Below are 12,479 nucleotides of genomic sequence, written 5' to 3' on the forward strand. Positions count from 1 at the left end.
GGAAGACTAGTAGGGAATATTCTTTTCTTCTTTAGACTTAGATATCATAACATACATGTTGCAATTAGCAGAAGGAAGGGAGATAGACTATGAAACACATACACTGATAAGAGGTAGCAGACCAGCCCTGGAGATCACATTCATGACCAATAAAGATGGTTGTCCTGTGTAATAAATTCCTAGTTGCCTATGCTGTCTCAGCTAGGCTAAACAGAGTGTATAACAGTGTTTCATTCCTCAGTTATACATGCATGGAATATAAAAGAGTGCCACATTTAAACACAAGAAGCAATACAGACACTGCATAGTGTATGCTCACACACACATACATATATACACACACCTCTACACATCAAGGATGCTCCTCAGCATCCTACAATAACCAACAACAACGGGATGAAGTATGTGTTAAGTGACATCTGGTGTTACTACTTTAAGTTACCAGTATACCAATGGTTATGATAAATTCTGTACCTGACCTAAATTCCCAATACATCACAATTAATATATCTCCCCACTCCCCTCTTACCTGCATCTTCGGAGAAGGGGCTGAGTTGTGTGTAGCCACAATATTTCCTCTTGTCTTTACTAAAGATGCTGTCTATGTTCAGAGATTCCCTTTTAGGTCTCCACGTTGGTCGATATTTGCAAGATGAACTGGATTTGGACTCGCTGCTGGAACTCTCTATTTCCCAGTTTTGAGAATGTGCGGGCAGGTTTTTGGAGGACCGCATCTCGGCCTGATCACTGACACTCCTTCCACGAGGAGTGCTCTGGTTGCTTTGTGAGGTCTGAGCTGGTCTACTGTGGATCATATTGCTGACTGTCTCTTTAAACTCCCTCAGCTTGCTGGTACTGCTGGATGGTTTGGGGGCAGTTCTGGGGGCTTGTTTCTCCTTCAATGTTTCCCCTAAAGATTACAGAAAAAGGCATCAAGAAGAACAAAAATAACTTCATTTTAAACAAGATGAAATCATACAGAAGGGGAAAAGCAAAGACAAAGACACGCAAAAACACAGAGACAGGAAGACATGCAGCAATGAGACAGATACACATACACATGGAAGATCAGAAAGACTGATACAAAGAGGAACTGAAAAAGGAACTAAAACCCTTGCCTTCACTGTGATACCCTGAAGACTGTGCTTCATCCCCTTTTCGCCGAGACCGACTAGAACTCCTCTTGCGGTCCGTCAGTGAGCCCTTTTTGGAAATATGCTTCTGATTACATTCACTGTCAGTCAGGTGTCCTGAAAGAATAAAAGAACACAGTTTAGATGGCAAGAGCCTTCGGACTGGCTGTTTGACACGCTAAGAATAGTAGGCCTCTTGCTCCCTGTGAGCTGCTGAGGCACTCCAATGCTAAGTGGCAGTTTCTGGTAAGCAAAGGCATTTACTTTAAATAATTTGTATCTAAAGGGTTTTTTTAAAGTAGTAAGAGATCAACACGGCGACTCCAGGGACTGGTTAATGAGACTGATCATTCACAAGGACAAAAGGCAGTCTCATAATCCTCCAGGGACACCATTATCTTGCAACTCTAATCCTCTTGCAGCAGTCCTTTCTCTCTTGGTCATATGCAGCTATTACACTAACACAGCTAGCTTGATTTTACTCTTCTCAAATTCTTTCTTGCCTACTATAGCAATTCTTTCTCTTTGCATCAGCTGAGTAAGAAAGGCTTTGCTCTCAATTTAGCAAACGTTTTCTGTGTAAGTATTTTTTTCATTTTAAAAAGAGTCTTTAGACTCAGACCAGACAACAAGCCTAATATCACATTATTATTATTATTATTATTGGATGTAAAATAATTTAGGATGAGATTCACAAAACTGTTACAAGTGTGAGCACCCAAGTTTTGTGATTGTCACTCCTGTATCCTCAAGCCTTCAACAAAAACATATGAGTGGCTTCACTCACATGAGTAGTCCAAATGAGAAGGCAATCCAGACTCATGATTGCTCCCAGCAGAGGTGGAGAACAAGCAAGAAATTTGGGAATGAAATACAAAGGCTTAGCAGCCTTTATGTCACCAACTTCAATCTGACATAGATGGCTAGTGAATAAAAATTGGATAACTGACAAGAGGCTCTACAAAAGAAACTGATAGTTCCAAACCATTTCCTCCCTCCAAGAAGCCCTTATCACAGAACTTGAATTAGAATTAACAAAGACAAGCTAATCTTTTAAAATAAAAACCAAAATTAAAAATATTAAAAGAAGAATCTATTTTTTCGGCATAGAAGCTACACCAACAACTTAAGATGATACAATAGATTTCATAGACATTAGGGCTGGAAGGGACCTCGGAAGATCATCGAGTTCAGCCCCCTGCCCAAAGGGCAGGAAGTCAGCTAGGGTCCCAGCAATGTACAAGGAAGTGTGGGGAATCAATTTTTTAAAAAAGCTAGCAACCTGAAAATGTCTCATGTTTCAGCAGGTCTGCAAAGCAATGGAAGAATGTGATTCTGTAGCAGGTCCTCTTTAAAAAGAGGCAGTACATATGAAAGCAAAGAAAACAAGAACAGAATAATAAAGGTGGTAGGAGAGCAGATAAGGAGGGAGTGATAAGTGAAGAGGGTTTAGGTGACATGCCAGAAAGTGGTTTTCAGGGAAGCTTGCTCTTTCACAGCATGAGCTTTGGATGACAGCAGGCATATAGCACTGTTCTTTCAGTCTATAAAGATACACAGTATCTTGAAGTGGTTCCCATGGTGATAAAAGTAGCTACTGTTGCACTCAGAGAGCATGATTTCTTTAGTTAGCATTTTAACTTAGGTTTTTTTGTTCTGATAGCAATAGCAGGTTAGGGCTTTTCCAGTGGTTTAATAATCTAATAGACAGATAGAGAGACACACAAAGACAGACAGAGAGATGCAGAGAAAAAGAGAGACAGATACACACACACACACACTCTCCACTAGTGCTAGATCTGGGTCTCTTATATAAGGTGAAAATATTTAAAAAGATCAACTTAACTGACATAGATCAGAAGATTGATACTCTTGCCTTCCCATCCATCAATCAACGTACCCCCTCTGATCAAAACTCCAAATGGGACTGAATCTTACTTCAGGAATAAATGCAAAACCTGTCCGCATTTCTCCAGTACTACAGCAATCAACACCCCTCCCAAAAAATCATCATAATCTACAGATCCTACACATGTAAATCACCAAATGTGGTATATCTCATCCAGTGTACCAAATGCTCCCCTGGAAACTACGTGGGTGAAACCAGATGAAAACTACACAACAGAAAACTCTCACAGAAAAAAATATAAAGGACAGAGATGAACAAAAACCAGTAGAAGCATATTTTTCACAACCTGTCCCCTCTCTGACCTCACAATCCTTGTACTCGAAGGGAATTTACCAAACATCTCCAGAAGATGAGTGTGGGAACAGAAATTTATAACTCTACAGGACAGTAAAAGTCTGGATTCATTACAGATAGTGACTTTATGGCTCATTCCAACCTAACAAATACTGCTATCTCCTGCCCTTCACAGGTAATGCTGACTACCCTCTCTCTTCTTGAGTGGTCTATTCAGTCACTAACAGGATTGCCTATTCTACTACACTCCTTTAGTCTTATAAAGAATTCCTGATATAACAGGGCCAGTGCCTTCATGTGCAGCTTCCCTTAAGGGCTGCTAATGCTGCTCCAGTTTCACGTGCCCCGGGCCAGGCACTCCAGCCAGAAGCGGAGAGATGTGGAGCCGGCCGGGCACTCCATGTATTTCCCCAACACCTCCCTGCTCCTTCAGCCCCTAGCCAACTCCCCCGCCAGCCCTGCCCCAAAAGCCCCCAGCAAGCCCCACTTACCAGCCCACTTCACAAAATTTTGCCAAGTGTTTTGTTTCAAAGCTGTTTTGACATGTTTTAAGCTTGAAACAGCAAAATCAAAATGAAACAAAAAGCAGCGAAACAGCTTTAAAATTAAATGAGGGCACTCAAAATGTTTCAAAAGTTTCAAAACGTTCCAAGTTTCGAAGCAGCCCAGTGGTGGAAGGCAGGGGAGAGCCAGGGCTGCGCCCTGAGTGGCTCCACAGCTCCGTATACCTCAGCCTGGCGGGGAGCACAGCCCTGGCTCTCCCCACCTCCTACTGCTGGGCTGTGCTCCATGGGGCTGGCAGAGCTGATCGGAGTGCAGCGCCAGCTCTGCCCACCTCTTGCCACCATTCCAATCAGCTGCGCTAGCCCCATAGCACAGCCCTGCAGCCCTCCTGGGGGCATGAGCCCTTGGCTCTGCGCCCAGATGACAGGAGGCTGCTGCTGCTGGCAAATTTTGCTTTCAAGACTTTGAGGTGAAGTTTCCAAGAAACCTCTGCACCTATCTCCTTGAAACCTGGGAGGTTTCATGCCCTCAGAAGGGGCTACTATCTCTGCAATTTGCATCCAAATTAGGCAACAAATGACAGTGTTTTAGGCATTTTCATGATTCCGCATTATAGCCCATGGGCGAAATGTCGAAACGAGTCAAAACAGTTTTGACAAAATGAAAAGGGACAGTGCTTCAAAACAAAATGAAACAACAAAACAAAACACTGTCCCTTCGAAACGGCAAAATGGACATCAAAATGAAGCGATGATGTTTTGCACAGCCCTACCAGGCAGAGCTGGGGCTTTCCCGCCCATTTTGCAATCAGCTTTTGCAGGCTGGAACTCTGCCAGCCTGCAAGAGCTCTTTGCAAAAGCGGGAAATCTGTGGGTTTCTCTGCTAAAAGAGAAAATCCATGTTTTCTCTGATAAGAACAGGAAATCTGTGGTTTTCTCCATTTTTCTGCAGGAAACAGAAAACCAGTGGTGGATTTAGAGTTAGTGGGACCCTGTGCGCAGCTTCATTTTTTGGGGCCCCCTGTCAGGACCCAGACAAGAAAAAGAATATTCAAGACAGTGAAAAAATGGCGAAGCAAATTCTTTGTTAGACTACTTCAAATAACCACGTGTACAGCACAGTTCTCAGAATGCAGTAAGACTGAACCGCTTTGCGACTTGCAATGCTTATTAAGCTCAGTCATCTGTCAGATTTGTTCTGGCCACCACATGGTTTGTTTCATGGTAAATCTGCCACTGTGGAAAACCTGGATCCCTGCTGATGACCAGGCTGCCTTCAGGGCAGCTTATTGTTGCCACCCTTGCTGCCTTAGCAGTGTCCCTACTGCTCAAGCAGGGCTCTGTCCTATTATACTATTGCTGGGCAACTGACCCTACATTAAGCACTTGTAGCCTATTCCCCTGCACCCAGTTCATATCACGCAGTCTCCCTTCCCCACCTGGGGATAGCCCTGCTGCTGTCTATACCTTCAAGTAATAGGAGCCTCTGGCTCCCTGTTACAATAGACAGAGAATTTCAGTCTTCAAAGCCATCCATCTAGCACTTTTCTGAATTCACTAAATTAACAAGATAGGATTTCTTTTAATAGATTTCATAGATTTTCAGGGTCAGAAGGGACCTCAGCAGATCGTCAAATCCAACCCCCTGCCCTGGGCAGGAAAGAGTGCTGGGGTCAGATGACCCCAGGCAGGTGTTTGTCCAGTCTCTTCTTAAAGACCTTCAAGGTAGGGGAGAGCACCACCTCACTTGAAAGCCCACTCCAGATTCTGGTAACCCTTACCATAAAGAAGTTCTTCCTAATGTCTAGTCTAAATCTGCTCTCTGTCAGTTTGTGGCCATTGTTTCTAGTTACTCCAAGGGACACCTCGGTAAACAGATTATCTCCTATTCCTTGCACCACTACCCCTCCCCCCAAACAAATTTGTAGATGGCCACCAAATCCCCTCTTAGCCTTCTCTTATGGACGCTGAAGAGATCCAGGTCCCTCAACCTCTCCTCATATGACCTATCCTGCAGGCCTCTAATCATATGAGTGGCTCTCCTCTGGACCCTTTCAAGATTATCCACATCCCTCTTGAAGTGTGGCGCCCAAAACTGAATGCAGTACTCCAACTGTGGCCTTACCAGTACTGTATAGAGGGGAAGTATCACCTCCCTAGACCTGTTCATGATGCACTTATTAACGCATGATAGAGTGCGGTTAGCTCTATTGGTCATTTCATCACATTGTCAACTCATATTCATCTTCGAGTCAACTATGACTGAGATTCCTTTCTGCTGATGTGCTGCACTTAAACAAACACATGAAAAATATAATTCCTGCTGGGTATATTACTTACATGGTACCTCATGCTCAAGGGATTATATAGCTTCACAGCAAAACAATGATATTCATAGTGTCTTTGCAACCACAAAGCCCAGGAGGGGATAAAAGAGAAGGGAATTAAAAGTTGAGATAGGTCTCCAATATAATCTCTGGAATATCAGTAGAGCACTTAGGATATGGACATTCATCTCATTTGCAGTGAATTCCTAGAGTGGCATAAGACTAGATCAGCCTCTGGGCTCATAGAACTCCCCAGCCCAAAGCACCTGCCAGAAATATTTGAAACACTAATTGCTACATATTGCATATAACAATATATATTTTCAGACTGAAAAAAATTGCCTAGAGCCAAAGCATTCAACGTAGTTACTGAATGCTTGAACCAATGATAAGGGGTGCAGGAGTGCTAAACAATACCTTAAAAAAATAATCACCTCTCCAGCTCTTCACTGTGAGAAATATTTGCTCCAATTCTGCTTCCAACTGCATCTACAACATGACCTTTCATATGATATATATATATCATATAAAGAATATATATATATATATAAAAAAAATGGGACCATATAAGGATACATAGACATTACTCCAAACAGAAGGGCAAGAACCTGTCAAATAAAATAATATCAAAGAAACATGCTGATTACAGATAGCTTTGTTACAAGAGGCACATACTTTCTACTTTTTAATAATACTTGTTATCAAATCACACACTTGATATATGGAAAGTTCCCATACTAACAGATGTAGTTCTTTATCAGAAAATTTTAAAGGCCTGTGCTGTAGTCAGGAACCAGCTGGCTAGGTCCTAGGTAAGAAGATGGATCTAAACCTTCAAACATCTAATTGATCTCCTCTCCACTACAAATTCTCCAGCCAAACTTTTCTGAAACTGCTCAACAGTACAGCTGCTCCACCTTCTCAAAGTTCCTATCAACTTGCCTATACAGTGCAGGCAGACAACCGTCCTATGCTCTTCCCAGTGAATGGAAGTACCACTGCCATCGGTGAAGCGTAGGGGGTGCATGCAGGTGCATGTGTACCTCCTGAAATTGGCGGTGCACCCCCTGAGATTAGCTGCTCTGGACGCTGCCATAGGCACCTGCGAGCAGTCGCCACTCGCCACCCCCACCCCGCTGCTGACACCTTCAGTGGCACTCGCCAGCCCTTGCCCCGACACTGCCATGGCTGCCTGCGGAAGCTTCCTGCTCACCGCCACTAAACCCCCACCGCCAACACTGCCACCTGTGGGCAGTCGCCATGCCTCCCCAGCCTCGGGAGGCATGGGATGTTCAGGACCACTGCCATGTATTTTAAATGGAACTAAGTATTGGAGATGAGAGCTCACCTCAAAGATGAGCAGTTATTTCAATTCAGAATCTGCAAAATGCAAATTGCCCATCCATTTCAAAACTGCATTTTACATAGATCGGGGTGGGCACTTATTTGGGCAGGAGGGACACTTAAGGAGTTTTGGTGAGCTGTCACAGGCCGGGTCAGTATTCTCCCTGCTCCTGCAACAGCTCACCAAAACTCCCTAAATAGTTCTGTCCTGCTTTTGGCCAATGGGAGGGGGCCGTGGGCAGACAGTGAGCTGCACCCAGGAGCAGGATGGGTTGGGAGGGCTGGGATTGGGATCACTGAGTGGTGATAGCATGGGGCCAAGGCCTGAGGCAGACCTGTGACCCTCTCCCCACACGCCTCTGCCTGCAGAACCAGCACCTGCTCCAGAGGCAGGGTTTTGCAGCGTGGATTGCAGCTCTGTCCTGGACCCCACAGTGTCACTGCCCAGCAACCCACAGAGACCACCCGGGACTCACTTGCGATCAGGCAGATGGGATGGGACCACAGGTGAGCAAGGAGTGGTGTCTGGGAGCAGGTCAGATGTGTAGGGCCAGGATTGAGATTGCAGGGCCAAGGCCTAGGGCCAAGCCATGATCCGCTCCCTGCATGCTCCTGCCCGTGGAACTGGCATCCACTGAAGTGACATGCAGGCAGTGGATTGTGGCTTTGCCTCAGGCCCCAGCCCCGTGCTGTCACCACCCCATGATCCCAATTCTCATCCCAGCCCCACCTGCCTGTTCTGTTCCTGGACGCCACTCCCCACCTGCCCGCAACCCTATCCTATCCACCTAGCCAAGTGCACCCTGGCCCTGCAGGTCCCAAACCAGTCTCTACAAAGACCCTGCCCATCCACTCCATCTAGCACCTTCAGCAAGTGTGGAACGGATGGGCCAGGGTACCTGGGCAGCAGGGCTGGGTCTGGTGGTGGACACTGGCAGTGGCAGCTAGAAGGAGCTGCTGCTACAGGGACTGCTGGGAAGCGAGTCTGGCCACTGTGCTGCCCCAGCCCTACTGCACGCCCGGAGGCACCAAGACCAGCTGCTGACACCACAGCCCAGGCTGGCCCCTGCACCTGGGCCAGGTGGGTCAAAATCCTTTGATGGGCTGGGTCTGGCCCACAGGCCATATTTTGCCCACCCCTGGCACAGATGCACTACGCTAAAAATTATGGTACCTCATGCACTGAGGCCTAGCACTTGAAAGAGGAAGTGGGTTGCTGGCTAAGAGCAGGTAGGGAGTGGTGGGCACTATTATAAGGAGCAGATGAAGTCTGACACACAAGCCATATATTTGCCTAGCTGGGCATAATTTTGAACCATAGTTATATCCCAACCTAGTAAATATAATGCCTAGAGACAAGACAAACCAGAAGAGCATGTTAAATATAAGCACCATTTCTCTGCCATGGATTGTTTTTAAAATGTGTTTTTATTTTAATTGAACTCTACTATAATCATCACATTTGCAACTCTGATTACATGAGTACAAGAGTATCTATTACCTGTGTCCCTGCTGCTTTGAGAAGCTGTATCATTCTCCACATTGTAGATAACTGTCCCCTGCGAGTCTGAAGAAAAATGACTAACCACGGACTCGTGGTGTGATTGTTTATAGGGATAACTCTCTGTAGAAGAGTCTGTCCTGGTATCACTCGAGATGGAAGGCTCCCTCCCTAGTGAAGAAAAAAAATACAAAGTTTAGGCTCTCTGTTCTATAAAAGGAGAGAATTTAAAAAAGGAATGGAATGGAGGAAACAGAACAGAAGTCAAGAAACAGATATATGTACAGAAGCAAATGAACTTAGACAATGACCTACACAAAGTCAAAGACTAAGACAGCAAAGTTGACTTGAAGGGGCCTTATTTATTTAAATTGAGTGCCTTATTACATAAATAGTACTAAAAGCCATTGAACTAACTGTCAAAGAACTTGTTAATATCAAATTGAATTTTTCCTGTATTAAATCCAACCCATTAAACCAATGGTTCACAATCTTTCTGTACTTGTGACCCCAGACATAACTGCCATGACCCCTTTTGGGAGTCATGATGACCTCTAGCTGGGGAATTGCTTCGCTAAGATTCATTTAACTATGGAATTCACTGCCACTGGATGTCACCAAGGCAAAAGCTTAGTAACAACCAAAGGGACTGGATATTTATATAGATAACAACAATATCCACAGTTAATAGTTAATGAGAACAAATTTTCAATGAGCTATTGAACCCCATGCTTTAGGGTTTACATTCATCTACAACTATTAAAGATCAGGAAAAAAATCTAACATAAGAATATAAGAAGTCCCATACTGGGTCATACCAATGGTCCATCTCACCCTGTATCTTGTCTCTGTCAGTGGCGGAAGTGGATGCTATCCAGGGAAGACACTGAACCGGTTATCTCTAGAGTGATCTATCCCTTATTCAATATCTATCTACCATTTACTTGTTTAGAGATGCCAGAGGAAACATCTCCAATTATTCTGTTCAATAGCCATTAATAGATCTATCATCCATTAATTTATCCAGTTGCTTTTTGATACTATGCAGTTGCTTTTTGCCACAATCTCCTGTGGCAATGAATTCCACAAGTTAACTATGTATTGCATTAAAAAGTACTTTCTCTTGTTAGTTTTAAGCCTGTCACCTATTAATTTCAGTGGGTGCCCTCTAGTTCTAGTATTCTGGGACTTGGTGAACAACAGTTCCATGTTCACTTGGTCCACATCCGTCATTATTTTATAGACCTCTATCACATTGTCTCTTCAGGCTTTTCCTTTCCAAACTGGTATGGCAACTGCTTCAGGCTCCTGATCATTTTGGTTGCCATTCTCTGTATTGTTTCTAATTCAAGTACACCCTTTTTGAGATGTAGGGACCGTAACTACACAAAGTATTCAAGATGTGGGAGCATCATGGATTTGTATAACAGCATGATGTTCTCCATTCTGTATTCAATTCTTTTGTTAATGATGCCCAACATTATAGGCTTTTTGGTTGCCATTGCACAGTGAGCTGATGTGTTTAAAAAGTTATCTACAATGACTCTAAGTTCTCTTTCCTGAATTGTAACAACTAGTTCAGAATCCAGCATTATGTACATATTATTTTTCCCCAGGTGCATTACCTTGCACTTGTTGACACTGAAGTTCACCTGCCATTTTTTTGCCCACTCAAGTTGCTTGGTGAGATCTTTCTGCAGCTCTGTCATTGGAAATCCTTCGATTCAAGGATGATCTCTACCCATGGATCATTGAGGGGTCTTGAGGTGACTTCAGAGTGCAATCCTTGAGCCACAGACCCATCCACAGAAGTTGCAGGTCTGTCCACAGGTGAGGATAGGCTGTAGGCCAGGGTTTCTCTCCGTTTTCTTCCTCTGCTCTTTCTCTGCTTCAAAGGCCTGATGCTTTACTTCAAAATGGGCAGCTGCTTGGTTGAGGTTGCAGTGCCACTAGAGTCAGCCAGCTCCTCCCAAGTCTTGATGCTGGCATCCATTTTCTTAAGGTTTGCCTTCAATATGTCGTTGTAGCATTTCCTTTGGCCACTGTGATCTCAGGCCATTACTACCCTAAGAATAGAACACTTGTTTTGGGAGTCAAGAGTCAGGCATTCACACAATGTCTAGCCCAGTAAAGTTGGTGCTTGAGGATCATCAACTCAATGTTGGTAACTTCGCCTTCAGCAAGGATGCTGGCATTTGTGCAGCAGTCTTCCCATTTGATGTGGAGGATTTTCAGAAGGCATCATGTGATACCATTGTCATCTCAAGAGCCTGGAAAGGTAAGTCACCCGAGTTTCACATCCATAGAGAAGACTAGGGATGATGTCTGCATTGCAGACTTTTATCTTGGTTTCTTTCTGAAGATTGTCATGAATAAAGATACACTGAAGCAATTTCCCCAGAAAAGTACTTGCACACTGGATCCTGTGCTGAATCTCATTCACTTTCTGAGAGGGGTATCTACCAAGGTAGGGGAAGTGCTCAATTACCTCCAGGGCCTTTCCCTCTGTGGTAACCTGGGGAGGGGGGTCATATTCATATCCCAAGGAAAGCTAATAGAGCACTTCAATCTTCTTAATGTTGACAGAGAGGCCCAGTGCTTGGTGGGCTTCTCTGAAAAGATCCAGCGTGGTTTTCCTCAGTGTGTGGAAGGATGGCAAAGTCACTGGCATATTGAAGGTCAAAGATGGTTGTTAAGTATTTGATCTTAGACAGAAAATGTCCCAGATTGAAGAACCCCCCCCATCCATTGGGTATTTTATGTAATTCCAGAAGCAAGGTGGTGCATAATGGGAACCAAGATGATTGTCAACAAATGGAGAACAGAATTGGGGCAATGACACAGCCTTGCTTGAACCCAGTTCAGATAATAAATGGATCTGTCTCTGATCTGCCACAGAGAATGGTCTCCAAATGGTCATGGAGAAGCCTCAGGACCTTGATGTACTTTTCCAGATATCCAAACCTGGCCAGTACTTTCCACAAGGCTTTGCACTTGATAGAATCAAAGGACTTGGTGAGATCAATGAAGGCCTCATGTTGTTCCCAACACTTTTCTTGGACCTGGCAGGCAACAAAGATCACATCAATTGCCACACAGGTGGTCTGAAACCACACTGCGATTCTGGCAGGACTTCAGCAAGAGACAGAAAAGGGTTCAGCAGGGTGCAAGCAAGGATTTTCCCTGCTGTGGAAAGGAGGGTATTACCTCTATAGATCCGACACAGAGACTTATTTCCTTTCTTAAAGATAGTCCAAATACATGATGTCAACTGGATCCCCCTTGTCCATGTACTTGTTAACACCTTCAAAGAACTCCAGTAGATTTGCGAGGCAGGATTTCCCTTTACAAAAAATCATATAAGGTCTTCGCCAAAAGAGCATATTTATCCATGTGACTGTTGATTTTATTCTTTATAGTTTCTACCAACTTGCCAGGGATAGAAGTGAGAATCACTGATCTGTAGTT

The 12,479-nt window shown here is 44.2% G+C and overlaps 1 protein-coding gene across 4 annotated transcripts in view; it reads right to left on the reverse strand.

Moving 5' to 3' along the window:
* The window catches only part of USP54 (ubiquitin specific peptidase 54), a 204,447-nt gene that overhangs the window by 29,209 nt on the left and 162,759 nt on the right, over positions 1 to 12,479 (reverse strand). For all 4 annotated transcript variants that reach the window (XM_014601451.3, XM_019497156.2, XM_019497155.2 and 1 more), the window contains exons 12-14: positions 9,012 to 9,182; positions 1,119 to 1,250; positions 530 to 910 (exon numbers count right to left, since the gene is read on the reverse strand). In XM_014601451.3, the coding sequence (XP_014456937.2) occupies positions 530 to 910; positions 1,119 to 1,250; positions 9,012 to 9,182 (684 nt within the window). The remainder of the gene's footprint in view (positions 1 to 529; positions 911 to 1,118; positions 1,251 to 9,011; positions 9,183 to 12,479) is intronic.

This window comes from Alligator mississippiensis, chromosome 6 (genome assembly GCF_030867095.1).
Source record: "Alligator mississippiensis isolate rAllMis1 chromosome 6, rAllMis1, whole genome shotgun sequence".
Taxonomy (NCBI): domain Eukaryota; kingdom Metazoa; phylum Chordata; order Crocodylia; family Alligatoridae; genus Alligator; species Alligator mississippiensis.